General features: G+C 40.1%; 1 protein-coding gene across 4 annotated transcripts in view; it reads right to left on the bottom strand.

Annotated features, from left to right (window-relative positions):
- Nucleotides 1-2,848: 2,848 nt before the first annotated feature.
- Nucleotides 2,849-26,676, bottom strand: part of EDEM3 (ER degradation enhancing alpha-mannosidase like protein 3) — a 97,501-nt gene continuing 73,673 nt past the window's right edge. For 3 of the 4 annotated variants that reach the window (XM_027083027.1, XM_027083028.1, XM_027083031.1), the window contains exon 20: nt 2,849-6,803. In XM_027083027.1, coding sequence (XP_026938828.1) covers nt 6,394-6,803 — 410 coding nt within the window. In that variant the 3' untranslated portion in view covers nt 2,849-6,393. The remainder of the gene's footprint in view (nt 6,804-26,676) is intronic. The other variant, XM_027083026.1, reaches the window with a different exon arrangement.

The raw sequence follows: 26,676 nt of genomic DNA, 5'->3' as shown, positions 1-26,676 counted from the left end.
CCTTAGATTCCTAGTAATAGGTAAACTGAGTTAAAAGGAAATAAACCATTTTAAGGCTTTAATGTATACTGCTGAGTTGATTTCTAAAAAGATTGAACGAACTTAATACTTCTGTTAGCAGTAAAAATAAAACAAAAATAAGCATAAACTGATGAAAAGTATATGGAAAAGAGCTTGTTAAATAAAATTTTGGTGAATATTTTATTGCCCAGTTTCTCAGAAAGGAATGTAAATCTGTGTTTTGTAGGTTTGGGGGAGAATTAGATTTCTGGATCTTGAGGCATCCCTGTGTATGTATGGTGTCCGATATTTATTTTCACAACTCCCAGTGATGGAGATAATTTAATGCTCCCTTCAGTATTAGAATACACATATGGGAGGGAATAGTAAGGCGGGGGTGGGTGGGAATTCCTTCACCTTTGTGTTCGAGTCTAGCGGCCTGATTCTTCTATTTTTCAGTACCTCTAGTTCGAGTCTGGGGGTTCCTGCTCTCCAATTATCAAAGTAGAAAAAGTGGATGATTGTCCTAGAATATGTGTAGGGAAATTTCCATCAAAATAAATGCAAATAAAGTCATGTGGATTCAGTAGGTAGAGAAGTTGGTGGAAGCTGAAGTCATTCTCACCTGCATCTATTTTCTCAGTGAAATATATGTGGTGAGGTCATCACGTGAGTGACGGGAGGAGCATAGGATATTTGAAAAGAAAGGTGGTGTGAAACTGTAGTCTCAGAGTGGGAAAATAAATTAGCTAGAGAAATGTGGTTGGAATTGCAGGAAGTATTGAATCTCATTTGAGATTTGTGTTCATGATTTAAAGTCAGGCCAGTCAGCACTGGTGGTGTGATTTCATCCAGTTCCAACAGCTACTTAAGTTTAGGTGAAAATCAGTGAGTAGTTGGGTTTAATAAGATTTAAAGTTTTGCCAAGTTTGTTCAAAAGAAGAAGAGACATTAATGGTGGGTAAATTGGGAAGTGAGGTCATGGGGAGGGGTGATGGATTCTGAGAAACTGTAAGAATCAGTAGATTGGAGGTCCTGAAGAACTATCCAAGTGAGTGGACAAGACTGAGTTGAAAGTAATGATTAGAGACTGAGATCACAGGGCTTAAAAATATTTACATATTTTATTATTAATATTAATGTAATAAGACAATTGGGGCTGGAATTCTCTTAGCTTAAGACCTCACATAATAAAGGACTAATGAACAGATTAGTCCTTCTAAAGGTAGCAGCTGTCTAGGACTGCCTTGAGAACTTCATCTACTCTACAGTGGAGGAAGCTGGATGGGAGAGTGGGGAAAGGTTTAGGACAAGCTAGCTGGCAGTGTTTGTCAGATTGCCTCTTGACCCAAGGTCAATGGCTTTTCCCAGAAATTGGGAAAAGATAAAGTAGGGGGTTCTTGTGTAGGATGTGCCTCCAGTTGCTGCACAACTCCCAACACCAGCGTGGTGGTGGTGATGGTGGTGGGAGGGTAGCAGCCAGTCCCTTGGTGTTAAGTTCTTCTTCCTCTATTTAATGACTTTGGTTCTCTCCCTTAACCTGTGAGGAAGGTTTTCAATCTTTTAAGAAACCCCATCCTACTATTACATCCAAAGTATTTTTTCGTTATTACCTGCTGCTGCTATTTCTTAAGACAGTACCACTTCTTAGACAGCTGAGACTGAAACAAGGATAGAAATGCGCTCTAACACCATAGGACTTCTAAAGTTATTTCTCCCACTATCATCTGGGATGATGAGTGCATTCTTTTATGGATTAAGAGAATCACCAGGGTTCTATCAATCAGTGGCCTCCCATTGACTACTTCACTGTAAAGGATGGATAGAAACTATAGACCTCCAGGCTTATTAGGCTAAGTTAAGAGCAAGGCTTTGAGAAGTATAAGCCTTCCTAGCAGGTAGATGCTGACACTTACTCGTTTCAACCCTTAAATTACTTAGCTTCTCTTAGTAGACAGACCTCTTAAAGCTTGCTTTACCCAGAAAAGAGAAGCAACCTCCCCTCTGAAATCTTCCAAGAGATACTCCTGGATCCTTTAACTCTTCCTGAAATAGCGGTGCTTTGTCCTAGAGGAATGGAGGCACGCTGAAACTGGAATTAATGCCCAGAGAACCTGAGAATGGATGCTAACATTTCTAAACTTCAATCCCAGGTGGGGAGAAAGTGGTCAGGTGGGAAGGTAGTGGCTGAGCAAAAGGTGAGCAGAAACTGAAATGGGGATGGAAGGAGGGGTGAGAAGGGCTGAGAAAGGAAGGGAGAGGGTGGCACACCGGAAGGAGCATAGGCTCTGGAAATAAACCAGGGCTCCTGTTCCATTGCCCAGGCACAAAATGTCGGACTTCACGTAAGATGCTTAGAACTTGTTCAACTCTCAGCTTGCTGATCTTAAAACAATTATCAATAAATAATAGTGATTATTATCAGATCTTTCAAGATATCTGTGTTCAGAAACCCTGAAACAGTACAGATGAAAAGCATAGTATCACAGTATCTGAAAGTGGCTGCTAAATGAAATGGTCTCACTGGAATTAACAAGAGAGGTCAGTATTACTCTTGATGACAATATTAAAAGGACAAATGATTTTATTAAATATTAGTAAACTCAAAAAATAAACACGTTACCAATATTGACACTGTGAATTACTAACTCCACTCTGAGGGTCCTAGTTGAGTTGTGGAACTGTTCAACATATGTTTGCATGTCTATACTCTAAGTTGTCCCCCAAATTTACTCTCGTAGGGTAAAATGAAAATTAAAGGGAAGACAGACAGTGGTGAAAAAAATGTAAAGATATCAAAGTATAAAGATATGCAAAGTGATGCTAAAAATTAAAATTAAAACTAGACCAGGATATTTACATATTTTATTAATCTTTACAATCAGTCATTATAATCAAATACACAATTATATACAAGGATTATATACATTTTGCCCAGACTTTTACATCACAGTACATAGTTTCCCTTAGAAATATTGTATACATTTATCACCAAACAATAAAATCCAACAACAGTAGTGTTACAGCACCTGTTAGTACAGACATCTTTTTCATAAATTACATCATAAGAAAATATACGGCTGTAAATTGGGCTTTTAAAAATGTCTTTTATAAAATCTGAACATACAATATTTCATTCACAGAATGTTATTTTTTTCTATGTTCTGACTGAAGCCTTGTGCATAAAACGACCGGTTGGAATATTTATTAAATGCCCCCACCCCCGCCTCTACAATTATAAGCACTATTTGAATTACTGACGCTGAGCTTTCTTTATGATGAATTTGGCATGGGGTTTGGTGAGGGAACAAATGCTGGTTTTACTATTATAAGGGCTGTGAGATGGTAATTTAAATTTAAAAAATCTCGAGAGCATATTAGAGAAGTTAAAATCACAGAGTGCACAATTTTTTATTTTACCCTCAACACTGTGAAGAAAAAGGGAAAAGTATAATGTTAAAAAAAAATTGTTCTGAAACAACTGTATTCTTGTTGGAAGCCTATTAAAAGTTAAAAAGAAAAAAGAAAACCTACCCAACAAAATATCCCATCCCAAACATATCTGGTAAATTACAATTCTTTCACATCTAAAACTTTATGGGAAAAGCACTGCAAATTAGGGTATATCATTTTAATGGACCTTCCTAAGCAGAAAAAACTATAACTATTTTTAGTAGGTAAACAAGTGAAGTTTTAAAACTTGAAAATACCTGAATTAAATACTTTCTCTAATATCTAACTTTTAACTTTCAGATAAAATCCTTACTTGATTCCGGGTTTGTAAACATTGTATAAATCCTTCTTAGTCAATCAATCTTATGGCTGTGGTGATCACTTCAGCTCTATCTCTATGCAGTCAACATCTAACTGAGGTAGACCAGATGTTTCTAAAATTCAGGGTTACATAGAATCCCCTGAACCTTTAGGAAGTAAATAAAATGCTATAAAAGATTTAAAAACAAAACACTTTTAAAAATGCCTAATGATGTTGAAATTTTTTAATGAAATAAAAAACTTTGTGGCAGTATGTCAATTAAGAATGGAGAGTCAATGACAATGTTGGAGTTTTGAAGCTGAACACTATACCTTCTTTTCCTAGCTAGGGAAAAATCACATATAATTCCTTCTGGGTATTAAGTATAATTTGTTAAATTTTTTTCCTTTCTTTTTTTTTAAGGATTCATTTTTCTAAACAAGCCAGCAATTTGCTTCTAAACCACAATGAATTGCAACAACTCCCCCTAATGGCCAAAGAAAGGGTAAGTGGCAGTAAGCTGGCTTTTCCTTGTATGCCACAAGATCTCTGCTGGAAATAAAATTATGTTGCTTTGATAACTTAGAAAATTTAGATTTAGACAACAATGGCTCTGAGATACAAAAAGAAAATCAAATCAATGTATATAAGGCTTCTGTAATCCAAGTCTTAAAAGGAACATCTCCTTTTCTCCAAGCCCCAGTCCTATAACTCAAGGCAAGTCAAGTAATTAAGCTTCAGCTATTTTGGCAGCTTTGCAACTAAGATGAACAAAGCACTATGTCTATCCTTCTGTATACTATATGTATTATAGTTCTATCTTCTTACACCAAATTTCACATGCAGAGAGACTAAAAATATCCATTTTGGTGTCAGGTTTAATTAAGGGCCAATAAAGGTCTGGTATACTACTCTTTTTTCCCCCCCTCAAAGTGAATTCTCTATTAGGTTTATTACTCACTGACCCAATTAAGTTTAGCTGGAATTTTTGAAAGCAGCTATTTATCCCCTTATAAAATAACATGTTTACCTGGGATCTAAGACATACTGTACATGAATATACATAACTACAATACAGCACTGCTGTTCTTTTAACAGCTCCATATACAGTTTAAGTTCATCAGTACCTCAAAAACTATGTTTTAAGAAAAAGGGTTGTTATACAATGTCATGGTACAGAAAAAAGAAATTAAGTCTCAAATATTCCTTTAGAACTGGTTCAGGTAAGTTTAAAAAAATAAATAAAATGAGTAAAGCCATGATTTCAATTACAGGGCTGTCTACAGATATCAACAACAAAGTTTTTAAAACTTAAATGTGGCCAGCACCAGACTGCCAGACACACACACACACACACACACACACACACGCAAAGGAAAAAAAATTCTCATTAAGCTATATGGCTATATGTTAGTTGCTACTGTGTGTTTTACACAGGTTACTGTAGACTAATTTTCAAGTCCATATCAAAAGGAATATTTGTTTAAACAAAAAGCAAACTTAAAAAAACCATGATTCAACAGAAAATGTGACAGACTCCTTAGGTGCAACTTTAGAAACTAGTTTCAAAGGAGGAAAAATAGTAGTTACTCCAGAATTTTTAGATCACTACCACAGTTTTATCATGGCTCCCTAAGATAGAAAAATGGAACAAAATGTATTCAGCTATTGGCAACATAGGCCTTGTGGCTCAAAATGCATTCTAAACATGGGATGGAGTAAGGCTGATGGCTAGAGGTAATCACCTCCATTGAAATGAACTGGAAAAGATTTATAATTTACCCTACAAAGATATTAACTTTAAGTTCCATTTCAGAGTAGTCACAGCTTTCCTTACGGAAGGCCCAATGGCAAGTTCATATTGCAACATTATAGTTTCTCCCTTGCTCCATTTTTCAAAAGTATTAAGTAACCAATTTCCACGATATATGACCTTTTTACCTGGTCCCAATGATTAGTCTTTATGCAGAGAACTCACTGAGAAAGTACACTGGCTTCACCTTTGGTTTAAATGAAAAGGACACTGTTAAAGAGGGAAAAAAAAATCAAGTCATCTTGATCATGTTACACAATGAAGCAAGTGAAAATGATGAGCAAAGACTGTTTTCACCATGAATGTATTTGCTTCATAACCACTTAGGTCACTTTTGAGTGTTTCTGTGAAAGCAGCATGACCAGAATGCCCAAAATACTCCTATGTGTTTTCCCCAAAGAGCCTCTAACCCCAGAACCAAGAAAACCGAGAGCTTCCTTCAATTAGAAAGTTGTACAAATTCGTATTCCCCACCTCACAGTTAACTGAATTTGTTTCTTATCTACCATCTAGAGAGTGCAGAAATCTGGTTCCTAGAAATGCCCAATAATCTTTTCCTGGCCTGAGATGCAGCAGGATGGTGCAATGCTGTCACCTGAGGGGGAAACTGTGAGTTTGCATTTTTGATGGGACAGTTATAAACAAGGTCAGTTCTAACACAGCATGTTCCAGATTCCTATGATAACTAACTCTCCCAGTCAGAACGTGGTTGTTCATCACCATACTCAGAGCCTCCCATGAGAGAGCCTGCTTAGTATCAGGGTATCTATTATCCACAGTTTACCTTTTCTTTTGAAATACCTACCACCAGGTAGACTTTAGTGAGTCAGAGCTCATCCTTCTCCATCATTTCAAATGCTTCTATATCTTCATTCCAGTCTGCTAATATGGAGTCTATAGGTTGGACCTTTTTACCCCAGCTAACATTAGGATTGGAATCCTCCTCAGTTTCTGATTGTTCTTGAAGTTGGTTATCTAAATCTGTACATTCACCATCAAGACTTGTAGTCTCATGGTTTTCCGTGGGATTAGAATTCTGTTCAGAAGGAGAAATGCTTGCAGCATTGTCCGTATCTGCTGGAGACAAAGATTCTGGGTGAGAGTTTAGAGAACTTTCCTCAGGAGACTCCTGACCAACCAAATCAACCTCCTGAGAACTTGATGCAATCTGTTCAGCACTCTGATTCTGAGAATCATTTTCAGAGGATGGTTGTTCTTCATTTTCCATCTCAGGATCTGTATATGAAAGAAACAAACTTCATGCTACTTTCCCCACAAAACATGTACTATCACATTCTCAAAACCATACTCGTTTTGATAATTAATAAAAGTTAAAGAAAATCATGTTAATGCAGAATGACTCTAATAACTAATAAGACTGCCTTCAATGGGTATTAGTAAGTGCCAAGAAATATACTAAACAATAATACTATGAAAATGCATATAAATTTGTATTATGTCTCAGATTTATTAAATATTTAAGTTCAGGAAAGCCTGCACATGAGAACATATTAAATAGAATACATTTTATTTATTTTAATTATTTATTTTAAACATCTTTATTGGAGTATAACTGCTTTACGATGTTGTTAGTTTCTGCTGTATAACAAAGTGAATCAACTATATGTATACATATATCCCCATATCCCCTCCCTCTTGCATCTCCCTTCCACCCTCCCTATCCCACCCCTCCAGGTAGTCACAAAGCACCGAGCTGATCTCCCTGTGCTATGCAGCTGCTTCCCACTAGCTATCGATTTTACATTTAGTAGTGTATATATGTCAATGCTACTCTCTCACTTTGTCTCACCTTACATTTCCCCTCCCAGTGTCCTCAAGTCCATTCTCTACAACTGCGTCTTTATAACTAGAATACATTTTAAACAGCACATGACATTGCTGTATTTTAAGATAATATTCTTTGAAAAATGAAATTCCCACTCAGTAAACCATGAAAATGCAGATAATACAAAACTTTGAATGATTCATGGATATCAATGTGATTGATCAAATACAATATTTTCATAAACACAAAACCAGTTTACAAAACTTCTATTTCATTATTGGAGATGTATGAATTCTAAGATATAATCATCAAATCCACTGGAAAGATGAAAAGCAGTTTAAACTTCTTGTAATGAATATAAAATAAAACCACTAGAGGCATTTTATTTAGGGTTCCTACAAGAAAGTGCTTAAATATTAGCGTCGACACCCACATGCTGCATTCTCAGACTGCAGTCAGTTGGTAAAGATCTCCCGAGTGTCCACCGTGTGGCAGACACTGTGCTAGGGATAAAACGAGGTGAAAACAAACATCTGACCTGCCCTTCTGAATCTTATAGTCCAGCTGGGGAAAACAACGTTTAGGAATAATCACACAATAGAAAACTCTGTGACACATGTCATGGTGTTAGGAAAGAATATGGAGATTTGAGGGCTTCCTTCAGAAAGTGATACTTAACTGTGATATAAAAGATAATCAGAGTTAATTAGTCAAAGAAGAAAGGGAAGATGGACTTATTATAAAACCAGAAAAACTGAAGGAAAATACAGGCATTCCGGGAGGTAGAGGAGGGTGTGTATACATATACCCTAATTAGGTAGGATTACCTGACTAGGGAAGTTTAAGATAGTTCTTAGGTGGGGTTTGTCAGGGGGAAGGAGGGCAAGGGGGAGGAGTCCCCACACATTCTCTCAGCTGTGGAAAGGGTACGTTTTAATTTGACATCAAGGCAAACTATGGTGGGGCCCAAAGAAGAGAAAGCAGTGTCTGGCTGCTTAGGGCTCATTTATGCTAGGCTACCCTAAGTTTGAGGGAGAAGGGAGAAGAACCTTCAACTTTGTTTCTAGATTGCATTAATCTAGCTTAGAAGAATAGGAAAAAGTGTAAGGTTATTTCTTCTAGTAATAAAGACTGATTTTGGCAAAAAATCACTCTAGGGTTACATGTTATATAATATTATTTTGGAAATCTAGTTAATAAAATGGAATAAGAATAGTATAGGCTCCAATCAAGATGGCAGCAGTGAAGAATGTGGAACTCACCTCCTCCCACAAATACATCAAAAATACATCTACAAATGGAACAATTCTCACAGAACACCTACTGAACACTGGCAGAAGACCTCAAACACCTGAAAGGACAAGAAAGAGCTCTACGTAACCAGGTAGGACGAAGCGGGAAAAAAAAGAGGAAGTGGGACGGGACCTATGCCCCTGGGAGGGAGCTGAAAAGAGGAAAGGTTCCTGCACCCTGGGAAGCCCCCTCAGATCAGCTGGGACAGAAAGGCAGCTTCAGAGGCGCAGAGGAGAGTGCAACAACCAGTTTGTGGCAGGCAGGAGAGAGATCCACACAGACTGCTGTACCGCTACCCTGCGCGCCCCAGCCTGAGACATGTGCCCGCTGGTACAGGCAGGGGCCGAGTGCTGATACTCAGAGTTTAGAGGACAGACCTAGGGAGAGGACTACTGTTGGACGTTCAGAGAAAGCCTGAAGGGGCTGGAGTGTGGTATGGCTACAGCCGGGGGTGTCTGCAGAAGCCCAGACCTGCCACAGAACTGAAGAGCCATTGTCAAGTGGGGCACAAAGGGAAGGGTGCCATGGCAGCCCCTTTCTCCACATGCCAGCCTCTGCCTCCACAGACTCTGGGACACTGCACACCAGCCACAGCCTCAGGGGCTCCACACTCAGCAGATTCCTGCAACCCAGCTGCCGCCTCAGGCTCCCACCTGGGCGGGCTCAGGGGTCCCAGCCACCGCCTAGGCTGGCACCTGCACCAACCACCACCTCGGCAGGCCCCAGGAGCAGACACCAGTGAGCTGCCCACGCACAGAAACAGGCCTGAAACCACAGCTGAGCCCCAGGGGCCGCGTGACTTAGGATGCAGGGTTGCAATCTCTCCCTGCAGCCGTGTGAGCCGTGTATTTACACCTTCGCTGCTGGCTTTGTAAATTCAGCATCTGCAGGACATCTGAGTAGACCATAGGTGCTCCCATGCTGGGCTGGGTCTGGCCTTAGCAGCTGTGGGCTTTGCGGGCGCGTGCACATGGGGGCTGGGCTGGGCCTGGGTTTGAGCTGCCTCCATAGCTCCCACAGCAGGTCCAGGTGTGCAACTAACTACTGCAGTCCTGGGACCCGGCTTTAGTGGATCTGTGCTGGTGGCCTTGTGAAAACAACACCTGAGGGACACCAGGGCTGACTGCCAGCATTCCCAAGGTTGAGATGGGGCTGAGGGCAGTATACTTTGTGAGCCCACACAATGGGTGACAGGTGACACAACAGAGCACACTCACTGGTGAACAGCTCTGGTAGAGGAATACTCAGTGGCTCCTCTCCCTGTGGGAACGCTCCAATCCCACCTACCTCACACTGCAGCTCAGAAACGGATCTGGGGGCTTCTACTCCAACAGCTAGGGAACAGACCCAGCCCCTGACAGGGAAGTAACAACCACAGAGCAAAAGAGGAGGCCCCGATCAATATCCAGTGCAGGCTCTGGTCACCACAACACCAGTCACACCTCCTATCAAGGGGATAACAGCCAGCATACACAGGAAAGAGGCAACAGGCATCCACACTAAAAACAGCCCTCACACCAAAAAATATTAAACCCACACAGGCTATACAGGGATGCTCCCACATAAAAAGAGCCCTCCAAGACCACATAGATAATTGTTTCTCCTAAACTCATAGAGCAAGAGAAGTATAAGTAAAATGAGGAAGCAGAGGAACCACTCCCAATTATTAAGATCAAGAGAATTCCCCTGAAAGAACAAACAATGAAACAGGCCTATTCAGTCTAATAGACATCGAGTTCAAAAAGGAGATAAGAAGGACTATTGATAGAAATGCAGATTACTATTACTAGAAACTATAAAAAGGAACCAAGAAAAATTAGAGAACTCATTCACTGAGACAAAAGCTGAGCTAAAGGCAATGAATAGCAGAAAAAATGCAGAAGAACAAATAAGTGATCTGGAAGATAGAATAATGGAAATCACCCAGTCAGAACAACAGAAAGCCACATGAAAAATAAAATGAAAGCAATATAAGAAAGCAATATAAGAATAAATAAAGCATGCCAATGTACACTTAGTAGGGATCCCAGAAGAGAGAGAAAACAGGATTGAAGATGTCTTTGAAGAAATTATGGCTGAAAACTTCCCAAACCTAACAAAGGGAACAGATATCCAGGTACAAGAAGCACAGAGGGTCCCAAACAAGATAAACTCAAACAGACCTACACCAAGACATATTATAATAAAAATGGCAAAAGTTAAAGAAGATTCTAAAGGCAGCAAGAGAAAAACAGAGTTAATTAGAAGGGAAACCCCCATAAGGCTATATATCAGTTGCTTTCTCTACAGAAATGTTGCAGGTCAGAAGGGAGTGGCAAGATACATTCAAAGTCCTAAAAGGGAAAAATGTGAAATGTAGGATACTCTGTCCAGCAAGATTATCAAATTTAAAATCAGAGAAAGAGTTTCCTGGACAAGCAAAAACTAAAGGAATATAGCAATAGTAAACCTATCCTAAAGGAAACATTGAAAGGTCTTCTCTAAATAGAAAAAAAGTTAGAATCTTTACGGAATCATTTAAATAAGCCAATACACAGATTTTTAAAAATCACAATTAAAAAAAAATTTTCTGTGAAAGCAATGATAACCATAACGAACAGCAAAAGGATGAAGATGTAAAAGAGGACATCAAAATCATAAAATGTGGGGGGAGGAGAGTAAGAAGATGTAGATTTATTTTTTCTAGAATGTATTTAAGCCTACATGACTACCAGTCTAAAGCAAGCAGATATAGGAAGGGGTTAATATACTTGAAAAACAGGGTAACCACAACTCAAAAACATACCATAGATACACAAAAACCAACACCAGATTTTATGAATCTATCACATACAACAGATTCATAAAACAAAAGAAAATCATCAGACCACAAAAGGAAAAATGGAAAGAAAAAGAAAGGGACAAAGAAGAAATATAAAATCAACAGGAAAACAACGTTTAAAATGGCAATAGGAGACTTCCGGGAAGATGGCGGAAGAGTAAGACTCGGAGATCACCTTCCTCCCCACAGATACACCAGAGATACATCTACGCGTGGAACAACTCCTACAGAACACCTACTGAACGCTGGCAGAAGACCTCAGACCTCCCAAAAGGCAAGGAACCCCCACGTACCTGGTTAGGGCAAAAGAAAAAAATAAACAGAGACAAAAGGATAGGGACGGGTCCTGCACCAGCGGGAGGGAGCTGTGAAGGAGGAAAAGTGTCCACACACTAGGAAGCCCCTTCACGGGCGGAGACTGCAGGTGGCGGAGTGGGGGAGCTTCGGATGCAGAGACTGCGGGTGGCGGAGTGGGGGACCTTCGGAGCCGCGGAGGAGAGCACAGCAACAGGGGTGCGGAGGGCAAAGCGGAGAGAGCCAGGAGAGGACTGACGGCGGCGTTAACACATCCTGAGGAGGAGGACTGTTGGCGGCGTGAACACAGCCTGCAGGGCGTTAGTGCACCGCGGCTAGCCTAGCAGGGAGGGAGTCCGGGGAAAAGTCTGGACCTGCTGAAGACGCAAGAGACTTTTTCTTACCTCTTTGTTTCCTGGTGCACGAGGAGAGGGGATTAAGAACGCTGCTTAAGAGAGCTCCAGAGACGGGCGCGAGCCGCGGCTAAAAGTGCGGAGCCCAGAGACAGACATGAGACGCTAAGGCCGCTGCTGCCGCCACCAAGAAGCCTGTGTGCGAACACAAGTCACTATCCACACCCCCTTCCAGGGAGCCTGTGCAGCCCGCCACTGCCAGGGTCCCGGGATCCAGGGACAACTCCCCCGGAGAACGCATGGCGCGCCTCAGGCTAGCAACGTCACGCTGGCCTCTGCCGCCGAGGGGCAGCCCCGCACTCCGTGACCCTCCCTACCCCCGGCCTGAGTGAGCCAGAGCCTCCGAATCAGCGGCTCCTTTAACCCCGTCCTGTCTGAGCAAAGAACAGATGCCCTCCGGCAACCTACATGCACAGGCAGGGCCAAATCCAAAGCTGAGCCCCTGGGAGCTGTGAGAACAAAGAAGAGAAAGGGAAATCTCTCCCAGCAGCCTCAGAAGCAGCGGATTAAAGCTCCACAATCAACTTGATGTACCCTGCATCTGTGGAATACATGAATAGAAAACGAATCATCCCAAATTAAGGAGCGGTGTGGATGAAAGGCTCTTGGTGCTGCAGCCAGGAGTCAGTGCTGTGCCTCTGAGGTGGGAGAGCCAACTTCAGGACACTGGTCCACAAGAGGCCTCCCAGCTGCACATGATATCAAACGGCGAAAATCTCCCAGAGATCTCCATCTCAACGCCAGCACCCAGCTTCACTCAATGACCAGCAAGCTACAGTGCTGGACATCCTATGCCAAACAACTAGCAAGACAGGAACACAACCCCACGCATTAGCAGAGAGGCTGCCCAAAATCATAAGTCTACAGACACCCCAAAACACACCACCAGACGTGGACCTGCCCACCAGAAAGACAAGATCCAGCCACATCCACCAGAACACAGGCACTAGTACCCTCCACCAGGAAGCCTACACAACCCACTGAACCAACCTTAGCCACTGGGGACAGACACAAAAAACAACAGGAACTACGAACCTTCAGCCTGCAAAAAAGGAGACCCCAAACACAGTAAGTTAAGCAAAATGAAAAGACAGAAAAACACACAGCAGATGCAGGAGCAAGATAAAAACCCACCAGACCTAACAAATGAAGAGGAAATAGGCAGCCTACCTGAAAAAGAATTCAGAATAATGATAGTAAAGATGATCCAAAATCTTGGAAATAGAATAGACATAATGCAAGAATCAGTTAACAAGGACCTAGAAGAACTAAAGATGAAACAAACAATGATGAACAACACAATAAATGAAATGAAAAATACACTAGATGGGATCAATAGCAGAATAACTAAGGCAGAAGAACGGATAAGTGACCTGGAAGATAAAATAGTGGAAATAACTACTGCAGAGCAGAAAAAAGAATGAAAAGAACTGAGGACAGTCTCAGAGACCTCTAGGACAACATTAAACGTACCAACATTCGAATTATAGGGGTTCCAGAAGAAGAGGAGAAAAAGAAAGGGACTGAGAAAATATTTGAAGAGATTATAGTTGAAAACTTCCCTAATATGGGAAAGGAAATAGTTAATCAAGTCCAGGAAGCACACAGAGTCCCATACAGGATAAATCCAAGGAGAAATACGCCAAGACACATATGAATCAAACTGTCAAAAATTAAATACAAAGAAAACATATTAAAAGCAGCAAGGGAAAAACAACAAATAACACACAAGGGACTCCCCATAAGATTAACAGCTGATCTTTCAGCAGAAACTCTGCAAGCCAGAAGGGAGTGGCAGAACATATTTAAAGTGTTGAAGGAGAAAAACCTGCAACCAAGATTACTCTACCCAGCAAGGATCTCATTCAGATTTGATGGAGAAATTAAAACATTTACAGACAAGCAAAAGCTGAGAGAGTTCAGTACCACCAAACCAGCTCTACAACAACTGCTAAAGGAACTTCTCTAGGCAAGAAACACAAAAGAAGGAAAAGACCTACAATAATGAACCCATACAATTAAGAAAATGGGAATAGGAACATACATATTGATAATTACCTTAAATGTAAATGGACTAAATGCTCCCACCAAAAGACACAGATTGGCTGAATGGATACAAAAACAAGATGCATATATTTGCTGTCTACAAGAAACCCACTTCAGACCTAGAGACACATACAGACTGAAACTAAGGGGTTGGAAAAAGGTATTTCATGCAAATGGAAACCAAAAGAAAGCTGGAGTAGCAATTCTCATATCAGACAAAATAGACTTTAAAACAAAGACTATTAGAAGAGACAAAGAAGGACACTACATAAGGATCAAGGGATCGATCCAAGAAGAAGATATAACAATTGTAAATATTTATGCACCCAACATAGGAGCACCTCAATACATAAGGCAAATACTGACAGCCATAAAAGGGGAAATCAACAGTAACACATTCATAGTAGGGGACTTTAACACCCCACTTTCACCAATGGACAGATCATCCAAAATGAAAATAAATAAGGAAACACAAGCTTTAAATGATGCATTAAACAAGATGGACTTAATTGATATTTATAGGACATTCCATCCAAAAACAACAGAATACACTTTTTTCTCAAGTGCTCATGGAACATTCTCCAGGAGAGATCATATCTTGGGTCACAAATCAAGCCTTGGTAAACTTAAGAAAATTGAAATTGTATCAAGTATCTTTTCCAACCACAACGCTATGAGACCAGATATCAATTACAGGAAAAGATCTGTAAAAAATACAAACACATGGAGGCTAAACAATACACTACTTAATAACGAAGTGATCACTGAAGAAATCAAAGAGGAAATCAAAAAATACCTAGAAACAAATGACAATGGAGACATGACGACTCAAAATCTATGGGATGCAGCAAAAGCAGTTCTAAGAGGGAAGTTTATAGCAATACAATCCTACCTTAAGAAACAGGAAACATCTCGAATAAACAACCTAACCTTGCACCTAAAGCAATTAGAGAAAGAAGAACAAAAAAACCCCAAAGTTAGCAGAAGGAAAGAAATCATAAAAATCAGATCAGAAATAAATGAAAAAGAAATGAAGGAAACAATAGCAAAGATCAATAAAACTAAAAGCTGGTTCTTTGAAAGGATAAACAAAATTGATAAACCATTAGCCAGGCTCATCAAGAAAAAAAGGGAGAAGACTCAAATCAATAGAATCAGAAATGAAAAAGAAGTAACAACTGACACTGCAGAAATACAAAAGATCATGAGAGATTACTACAAGCAACTCTATGCCAATAAAATGGACAACCTGGAAGAAATAGACAAATTCTTAGAAATGCACAACCTTCCAAGACTGAATCAGGAAGAAAGAGAAAATATGAACAGACCAATCACAAGCAGTGAAATTGAAACTGTGATTAAAAATCTTCCAACAAGCAAAAGCCCAGGACCAGATGGCTTTACAGGCAAATTCTATCAAACATTTAGAGAAGAGCTATCACCTATCCTTCTCAAACTCTTCCAAAATATAGCAGAGGGAGGAACACTCCCCAACTCATTCTACGAGGCCACCATCACCTGATACCAAAACCAGACAAGGATGTCACAAAGAAAGAAAACTACAGGCCAATATCACTGATGAACATAGATGCAAAAATCCTCAACAAAATACTAGCAAACAGAATCCAACAGCACATTAAACGGATTGTACACCATGATCAAGTGGGGTTTATTCCAGGAATGCAAGGATTCTTCAATATATGCAAATCAATCAACGTGATACACCATATTAACAAATTGAAGGAGAAAAACCATATGATCATCTCAATAGATGCAGAGAAAGCTTTTGACAAAATTCAACACCCATTTATGATAAAAACCCTGCAGAAAGTAGGCATAGAGGGAACTTTCCGCAACATAATAAAGGCCATATATGACAAACCCACAGCCAACATCGTCCTCAATGGTGAAAAACTGAAAGCATTTCCACTAAGATCAGGAACAAGACAAGGTTGCCCACTCTCACCACTCTTATTCAACATAGTTTTGGAAGTTTTAGCCACAGCAATCAGAGAAGAAAAGGAAATAAAAGGAATCCAAATCGGAAAAGAAGAGGTAAAGCTGTCATTGTTTGCAGATGACATGATACTATACATAGAGAATCCTAAAGATGCTACCAGAAAACTACTAGAGCTAATCAATGAATTTGGTAAAGTAGGATACAAAATTAATGCACAGAAAATTCTGGCATTCCTATACACTAAGGATGAAAAATCTGAAAGTGAAATCAAGAAAACACTCCCATTTACCGTTGCAACAAAAAGAATAAAATATCTAGGAATAAACCTACCTAAGAAGACAAAAGACTTGTATGCAGAAAATTATAAGACCCTGATGAAAGAAATTAAAGATGATACCAACAGATGGAGAGATATACCATGTTCTTGGATTGGAAGAATCAACATTGTGAAAATGACTCTACTACCCAAAGCAATCTACAGATTCAATGCAATCCCTATCAAACTACCACTGGCATTTTTCACAGAACTAGAACAAAAAATTTCACAGTTTGTATGGAAACACGAAAGACCCCGAATAGCCAAAGCAATCTTGAGAACGAAAAACGGAGCTGGAGGAATCAGGCTTCCCGACTTCAGACTATACTACAAAGCTACAGTAATCAAGACAGTATGGTACTGGCACAAAAACAGAAATACAGATCAATGGAACAGGATAGAAAGCCCAGAGATAAACCCACGCACATATGGTCACCTTATCTTTGACAAAGGAGGCAGGAATGTACAGTGGAGAAAGGACAGCCTCTTCAATAAGTGGTGCTGGGAAAACTGGACAGGGACATGTAAAAGTATGAGATTAGATCACTACCTAATACCATACACAAAAATAAGCTCAAAATGGATTAAAGACCTAAATGTAAGGCCAGAAACTATCAAACTCTTAGAGGAAAACGTAGGCAGGACACTCTATGACATAAATCACAGCAAGGTCCTTTTTGACCCACCTCCTAGAGAAATGGAAATAAAAACAAAAGTAAACAAATGGGACCTAATGAAACTTAAAAGCTTTTGCACAGCAAAGGAAATCATAAAGAAGACCAAAAGACAACCCTCAGAATGGGAGAAAATATTTGCAAATGAAGCAACTGACAAAGGATTAATCTCCAAAATTTATAAGCAGCTCATGCAGCTCAATAACAAAAAAACAAACAACCCAATCCAAAACTGGGCAGAAGACCTAAATAGACATTTCTCCAAAGAAGATATACAGACTGCCAACAAACACATGAAAGAATGCTCAACATCACTAATCTTTAGAGAAATGCAAATCAAAACTACAATGAGATATCATCTCACACCAGTCAGAATGGCCATCATCAAAAAATCTACAAACAATAAATGCTGGAGAGGGTGTGGAGAAAAGGGAACCCTCTTACACTGTTGGTGGGAATGTAAATTGATACAGCCACTGTGGAGAACAGTATGGAGGTTCCTTAAAAAACTACAAATAGAACTACCATATGACCCAGCAATCCCACTACTGGGCATATACCCTGAGAAAACCATAATTCAAAAAGAGTCATGTACCAAAATGTTCATTGCAGCTCTATTTACAATAGCCCAGAGATGGAAACAACCTATGTGTCCATCATCAGATGAATGGATAAAGAAGATGTGGCACATATATACAATGGAATATTATTCAGCCATAAAAAGAAACAAAATTGAGCTATTTGTAGTGAGGTGGATAGACCTAGAGTCTGTCATACAGAGTGAAGTAAGTCAGAAAGAGAGAGACAAATACCGTATGCTAACACATATATATGGAATTTAAGAAAAAAAATGTCATGAAAAACCTAGGGGTGAAACAGGAATAAAGACACAGACTTACTAGAGAATGGACTTGAGGCTATGGGGAGGGGGAAGGGTAAACGGTGACAAAGCGAGAGAGAGGCATGTACATATATACACTACCAAACGTAAGGTAGATAGCTAGTGGGAAGCAGCCGCATAGCACAGGGAGATCAGCTTGGTGCTTTGTGACCGCCTGGAGGGGTGGGATAGGGAGGGTGGGAGGGAGGGAGATGCAAGCAGGAAGAGATATGGGAACATATGTATATATGTAACTGACTCATTTTGTTGTGAAGCTGAAACTAACATACCATTGTAAAGCAATTATACTCCAATAAAGATGTTAAAAATAAAAATAAAATAAAATAAAATTTTTGGTGAAAATAAAATAAAATAAAATAAAATGGCAATAAATACATATCTATCAATAATTACCTTAAATGTCAATGGATCAAATGCTCCAATCAAGAGACAGAGTGGCAGATTAGATTAGAAAAACAAGGGCCTAAAATATGCTGTCTACAAGAGACCCACTTTAGAGCAAAGGACACACATAGATTGAAAATGAGCAGATGGAAAAAGATATTTCATTCAAACAGAAATGACAAGAAAGCAGGGGTCGTAATACTCTTTTATCAGGCAAAACAGACTTCAAAACAAAGGCTATAAAAAAAGATGAAGAAAGACACCATATAATGATAAAAGGATCAATACGAGGAGAGGATATTACACTTATCAACACATATGCACCCAATATAGCACCCAAATACATAAAACAAACACTAACAGACATAAAGGGAGAAACTGATGGGAATACAATAATAGTAGGAGACTTTAACACCCCACTCACATCAATGAAAAGATCTTTGAGACAGAAAATCAATAAGGCAACAGAGATCCTAAATAATACAATAGAACAGTTAGACTTAATTGATATTTTCAGGACATTACACCCCCAAAAAGCAGAATACACATTCTTTTCAAGTGCACATGGAACATTCTCTTAAGACTGACCACATACTAGGCCACAAAACAAGCCTCAGCAAATTTAAGAGTATAAAAATTATTTCAAGCATCTTTACTGACCACAACAGCATGAAACTAGAAAACAATCACAAGAAAAGAAATGGGAAAAAATAATTACATGGAGACTAAACCACATGCTACTACAAAACCAATGGGACAATGATGAAAAAAAAATTTTAAAATACTTTGATGCATTTCCCCAGTGGTCCAGTGGTAAAGAATCTGCCTTCCAATGCAGGGGGCGTGGGTTCAACTCCTGGTCAGGGAACTAAGATCCCAAATGCTGTGGGGCAACTAAGCTGGGTGCCACAACTACTGAGCCCACGGGCCTCAACTAGAGAGCCTATGTGCCACAACTACACAGCCCACACACTTTGGAGCCTGAGTGTCATAACTACAGAGAGAAAACCCACACGCCACAACTAGAGAGAAGACCGCGTGCCACAACTAGAGAGAAGCCCATTTGCTGAAATAAAGATCCCGCGTGCCTCAACTAAGACCTGACACAGCCAAAAATAAAAAATAAAATACTTTGAGGTAAATGACAATGAAAACACAACCATACAAATAACATAGGATGTAGCAAAAGCAGCTCTTAGAGGGAAGTTCATAGTGATACAGGCCTTCTTTAAGAAACAAGGAAAGTCTCAAATAAACAACCTAACCCACCACCTAAAAGAATTAGAAAAAGAACAAACAAAACCTAAAGTCAACAGAAGGAAGGAGATAATAAAGATCAGAGAGGAAATAAATAGAGATTAGAAAAAACAATAAAAAAATAATCAGGGAGGAATCAAGATGGCAGAGGAGTAGGACGTGGAGCTTACCTTCTGCCACAAATACATCAAAAACACATCTACAAGTGGAACGACTCACACAGAACATCTACTGAATGCTGGCAGAACTCAGACTTCCGAAAGGGCAAGAAAACCTCAACGTAAACAGGTGGGATGAAAGAAAAAAGAAAAAAAAAAAAGAGAGAAAGGAATCACGATGGGACTTGTGCCCCAGGGAGGGAGCTGTGAAGAAGGAAACGTTCCCCCACCCTGGGAAGTCCCCTCACCAGTGGAGAGATCAGCCTGGACAGAGGGGATGCTTTGGAGACTCAGAGGAAAGTGCAGCAACCAGTTTGCAGAAGGCAAAACAGACAGAGACCTGCACAGATGGTTGGTACCACCACCCTACGTTCCCCAGCCTGAGATGCTCATCTGCTGGTATGGACAGGGGCTAGATGCTGAAGCTCTGGCTTTGGAGGTCAGACCCAGGGAGAGGACCAAGGGTTGGCTGCAGGGAGACAGCCTGAAGAGGCTGGAGTGTGGCAGCTGAGGATACACTTGGAAGAGGTCTGGACCTGACAGAGAGGCAAGGCACCATTGTTGGGGGGCACACGAGGAGAGGTACGGGACTGCCATAGGAGCTTCTTTCTGTGCGTGTGGGCTCTCAGGCAACAGGACGCCACCTACACGAGCTTCAGGTGCAGGCACAAGCCACTGCTGCCATTGTGGGCTCCAGAGATGGGCATGGGCCATTGCCACAGCTAAACAACCTGTGAGCAGGCACCAAGTGCTGCCCCAGCTGTCCTGGGAGTGTGCCAGCCACCTCCACCATTGGGAAACCTGCAAGCAGGCGCCAATCACTTTCCCTGCTGCCCCGGGACGTCGCCACTGCTGGGAGACACAGCAGTGGGTGCCAAGCACTGCCCCTGCTGTCCTGGGAGTGCAAGGGCAGCTGCTGACACTAGGCGACCCAGGAGCAGGCGCCAGTTGCTGCCCCTGCTGTTCCATGGGTGCGTGGGCCGCCGCCACAGTTAGGGGACCCACGAGCAGACTGCAAGCACTTGCCCCTGCTGTTCTGGGCACTCACAGCCCACTGCCACTGCTGGGAGTCCCACAGGTGGGCACGAATTGTGCCCTGTCGTACAGGGAATGCACACAGGCCACCGCACCTAAACATCCCATATCAAGGGGTAATGGCCAGCACACGCTTAGGAAAGAAGCAGCAAGCATCCAAACCAAAAGCACCCCTTGATTCTGGACGTGATGGTGGAGTGGAAGGACTTGAGCTCACCTCTTCTCATGAAAACGCTAAAACCACAACTAACTGCTGAACAACCATCAACAAAAGACTGGAACCTACAAAAAAAGGTACATCCAAAGACAAAGAAGCAGCTACAATGAGATGGTAGGAGGAGCTTTTGCAATATAATCAAATCTCATAGTCACTAGGTGAGCAACCCACAAAACTGGAAAATCATTATATGGCAGAGGTACTCCCACAGCAGTAAGTTCTGAGCCCCTTGTCAGGCTCCCCAGCCTGCGGGGCTGGCATTGGGAGGCGGAGCCCCCAGAGCATTTGGCTTTGAAGCCCAGCAGGACTTGAGTGCAGGTGCTCCACAGGACTGGAGGAAACAGAGATTCCACTCTTGAGGGTGTACACAAGATTTCATGTGCACTAGAACCCAGCACAAACTACTGACTCCATAGGAGCCAGAGCTAGACCTACACGAGGATCTTGGAGGGTCTACTGGGGAGGTGGGGGTTGGATGTGGCTCACTGTGGGGGCAAGGACACTGGTGGTGGAGGCTCCAAGGAATATTGGTCGGCTGAGCTCTCCTGGAGGTCACCATTTTGGTACTGAGACCTGGCCCCACCCAAGAGCCTGCAGGCTCCAGTGGTGCAACGCCTAAGCCAAACAATCAGGAGGGGTGGAACACAGCTCCACCAATCAGCAGACAGGCTGCCTGAAGTCATACTGAGCTCACAGCCACCTCTATACACACCCCTTGACACGGTCCTGCCCACCAGAGGGACAAGACCCAGCTCCACCAACCAGTGGAGAGCCCCAGTCCCTCCCACCAGGAAGCCTGCACAAGCCACTGGACCAACCTTATCCACCAGGGGACAGGCACCAGAAGCAAGAGGAACTACAATCCTGCAGCCTGTGGAAAGGAGACCACAAACACAGTAAGTTAGACAAAATGAGACGGCAGAGAAATATGTTTTAAACTAAGGAACAAGATAAAAACTTGGAAGAACAACTAAGTGAATTAGAGATAGTCAATCTACCTGAAAAAGAATTCAGAGTAATGACAGTAAAGGTGGTCCAAGATCTCAGAAAAAGAATGGAGGCACAGACCAAGAAGATACAAGAAATGTTTAACAAAGACATAGAGGACTTAAAGAACAGAGATGAATAATACAATAACTGAAATGAAAAAATACACTAGAAGGAAACAATAGCAGAATAAATGAGGTAGAAGAACAAATAAGTGTGCTGGAAGACACAGCGGTGGAAATCACTGCCGTGGAACAGAATAAAGAAAAAAGAATGAAAAGAAGTGACGACAGTTTAAGGGACCTCTGGGACAACGTTAAACACACCAGCATTCACATTATAGGGGTCCCAGAAGGAGAAGAGAGAGAGAAAGGACCTGACAAAATATCTGAAGAGATGATAGCGGAAAACTTCTTTAACATGAGAAAGGAAACATTCACTCAACTCCAGGAAGTGCAGAGAGTCCCATACAAGACAAACCCAAGGAGGAACACGGCAAGACACATATTAATCATACTGACAAAAATTAAAGACAAAATATTAAAAGGAACAAGGGAAAGCAACAAATAACATACAAGGAAATCCCCATAAGGTTATTAGCCGATTTTTCAGCAGAAACTCTGCAGGCCAGAAGAAAGGTGGCATGATATACTTAAAGTGATGAAAGGAAAGAACCTTCAACCAAGAATACTCAACCCATCAAGGCTCTCGTTCAGATTTGATGGAGAAATGAAAAGCTTTACAGACAAGCAAAAGCTAAGAGAATTCAGCACCACCAAACCAGCTCTACAACAAATCCTCAAGGAAGTTCTCTAGGTGGAAAAGAAAAGGCCTACAACTAGAAACAAGAAAATTATGAATGGGAAAGCTCACCAGTAAAGACAAACATTAAGTAAAGGTAGGAAATCATCCACACAAAAATATGATATCAAAACCAGCAATCATGAGAAGACAGTACAAATGCAGGATACTGGAAATGCATTTGAAATTAAGAGACCAACAACTTTTAAAAAGTCTTGTGTGTAAATATATATATATAGACTCCTACATCAAAACCTCATGGGAACCGCAAACCAAAAATCTACAATATATACAAACACAAAAAAGAAAAAGCAACCCAAACGTAACACTAAAGATAGTCATCAAATCACAAGAGATACACACACAAAAAAGAAAAAGCAATCCAAACATAACACTAAAGACAGTCATCAAATCACAAGAGAAGAGAGCAAAAGAGGAAGGGAAGAAAACAGACCTACAAAAACAATTCCTAAACAATTAACAAAATGGCAATAAGAACATACATATCAATAATTACCTTAAATGTAAGTGGATTAAATGCTCCAACCAAAAGACATAGACTGGCTGAAGGGATACAAAAACTAAACCCCTATATATGCTGTCTACAAGAGACCCACTTCAGATCTAGAGACACATACAGACTGAAAGGGAGGGAATGGAAACAGATATTCGCAAATGGAAATCAAAAGAAAAGTGGAGTAGCAATACTCATATCAGACAAAATAGACTTTAAAACAAAGACTATTACAAGAGACAAAGAAGGACACTATATAACAATCAAGGGATCAATCAAAAGAGAAGATATAACAATTGTAAATATATATGCACCCAACATAGGAGCACCTCAATACGTAAGGCAAACGCTAACGGCCATAAAGGGAGAAATCGATAGTAACACAATAATAGTGGGGGCATTTAACACCCCACTTTCATCAACAGACAGATCATCCAGACAGAAAATCAAAAAGGAAACACAGGCCTTATATGACACATTAGACCAAACAGACTTGGTATTTACAGAACATTCCATCCAAAAGCAGCAGAATACCCTTTCTTCTCAAGTGCACATGGAAAATTTTCCAGACTAGATCACATCATGAGCCACAAATCAATCCTCAGTAAATTTAAGAAAATTGAGATCATATCAAGCATCTTTTCAAACAGCAACACTACGAGATTAGAAATCAATTTCAAGAAAAAAACTGTAAAAAACACAAACACGTGGAGGCTAAACAATATGTTACCAAACAACCAATGGATCACTGAAGAAATCAAAGAGGAAATCAAAGAATACCAAGAGAAATGACAATGAAAACATGACAATCCAAAACCTATGGGATGCAGCAAAAACAGTTCTAAGAGGAAAGTTTATAGTAATCTTACCTCAGGAAACAAGAAAAATCTCCAAAAAGCAACCTAACCTTATACCTAAAGCAACTAGACAAAGAACAAACAAAACTAAAAGTTACAAGGAAAGAAATCATAAATATCAGAGCAGAAATAAATGAAATGGAGATGAAGAAAACAATAGAGAAGATCAATGAAACTAAAAGCTGGTTCCTTGAGAAGATAAACAAAATTGATAAACCATTAGCAAGACTCATCAAGAAAAGAAGGGAGAGGACTCAAGTCAATAAAATAAGAAATGAAAAAGAAGTTACAATGGATACCACATAAATACAAAGGATCATAAGAGACTACTACAAGCAACTATATTCCAATAAAATGGACAACCTAGAAGAAACGGACATCATAGAAAGGTACAACCTTCCAAGACTGAACCAGGAAGAAATAGAAAATATGAACAGACCAATCACAAGTACTGAAATTGAAACTGTGATTAAAAAACTTTCAACAAACAAAAGTCCAGGACCAGATGGCTTCACAGGCTAATTCTATCAAACATTTAGAAACTGAAACTCTTCCAAAAAACTGCAGAGGAAGGAACACTCCCAAACTCATTCTATGAGGCCATCATCACCCTGATAGCAAAACCAGATAAAGATACCACAAAAAAAGATTACAGGCCAATATCACTGATGAACATAGATGCAAAAATCCTCCAAAAATACTAGCAAACTGAATCCAACAATACCTTAAAAGGATCAGACACCATGTTCAAGTGGGATTTATCCCATGGATGCAAGGATTCTTCAACATATGCAAATCAATTACTGTGATATACCACATTAACAAACTAAAGAATAAAAACCATATGATCATCTCAATAGATGCAAGAAAAGCTTTTGACAAAATATGACACGAATTTATGATAAAAACTCCAGAAAATGGGAAGAGAGGGAACCTACCTCAACGTGATAAAGGCCATATATGACAAACCCACACCTAACATCACTCTCAACAGTAAAAAGCTGAAAACATTTCCTCTAAGATCAGGAACAAGACAAGGATGTCCACTCTCACCACTTTTATTCAACATAGTTTTGGAAGTCCATAGTTTTGGCAATCAGAGAAGAAATAAAAGGAATCCAAATTGGAAAAGAAGAAGTAAAACTGTCACTGTGTGCAGATGACGTGATACAATACATAGAAAATCCTAAAGAGGCTACCAGAAAACTACTAGAGCTCATCAATAAATTCAGTAAAGTTGCAGGATACAAAATTAAAACATAGAAATCTCTTGCATTCCTATACACTAACAACAAAAGATCAGAAAAAGAAATCAAGGAAACAATCCCATTTATGATCACACCAAAAAGAATAAAATACATAGGAAAAAACCTACCTAAGGAGGCAAAAGACCTGTCCTCTGAAAACTATAAGATGTTGATGAAAGAAATCAAAGATGACTCAAACAAATGGAAAAATAAACCATGTTCTCGGATTGGAAAAATTAATATTGTCAAAATGACTATACTTCCTAAAGCAATCTACAGATTCAGTGCAATCCCTATCAAATTACCAGTGGCATTTTTCACAAAACTAGAACAAAAAAATTTGAAATCTGTATAGAAATACAAAAGACCCCAAATAGCCAAAGCAATCCTGAGAAGGAAAAATTGAGTTGGAGGATTCAGATTACCTGACTTCAAACTATACTACAAAGATATAGTAATCAAAATTGTACGGTACTGGCACAAAAACAGAAATACAGATCAATGGAACAGGACAGAAAGCCCAGAAATATATCCACACACCTATGGTCAATTAATCTATGACAAAGGAGGCAAGAATATACAACAGAGAAAAGACAGTCTCTTAAATAAGTGGTGTTAGGAAAACCGGACAGCTATACATAATAGAACGAAATACGAATATTCTCTAACACGACCCAAAAAAAACCCCTCAAAATGGATTAAAGACCTAAATGTAAAGCAGGATACTGTAAAACTCTTAAAGGAAAACACAGGCAGAACACTCTTTGACATAAATCGTAGCAATATCTTTTTGGATCCACCTCCTAGAGTAATGAAAATAAAAACTAAAATAAACAAATGGGATGTAATTTAACCTAAACACTTTTGCACAGCAAAGGAAACCATAAACAAAATGAAAAGACCACCCACAGAATGGGAGAAAATATTTGCAAATGATGCTACTGATAAGGGATTCATCTCCAAAATACACAACCAGCTCATGCAGCCCTATACCAAAAACCAAACAACCCAATCAAAATATGGGCAGATCTAAACAGACATTTCTCCAAAGAAGACATACAAATGGCCAACAGGCACATGAAAAGATGCTCAGCATTGCTAATTATTAGTGAAATGCAAATCAAAACTACAATGAGGTGTCACCTTAC

This window comes from Aethalodelphis obliquidens, unplaced genomic scaffold (assembly GCF_003676395.1).
Source record: "Aethalodelphis obliquidens isolate GAN/ISIS:26980383/991018 unplaced genomic scaffold, ASM367639v1 scaffold48, whole genome shotgun sequence".
Classification (NCBI taxonomy): domain Eukaryota; kingdom Metazoa; phylum Chordata; class Mammalia; order Artiodactyla; family Delphinidae; genus Aethalodelphis; species Aethalodelphis obliquidens.
Note: the sequence above shows the minus strand (reverse complement) of the source record. Positions and strands in the feature narration are given on the sequence as shown.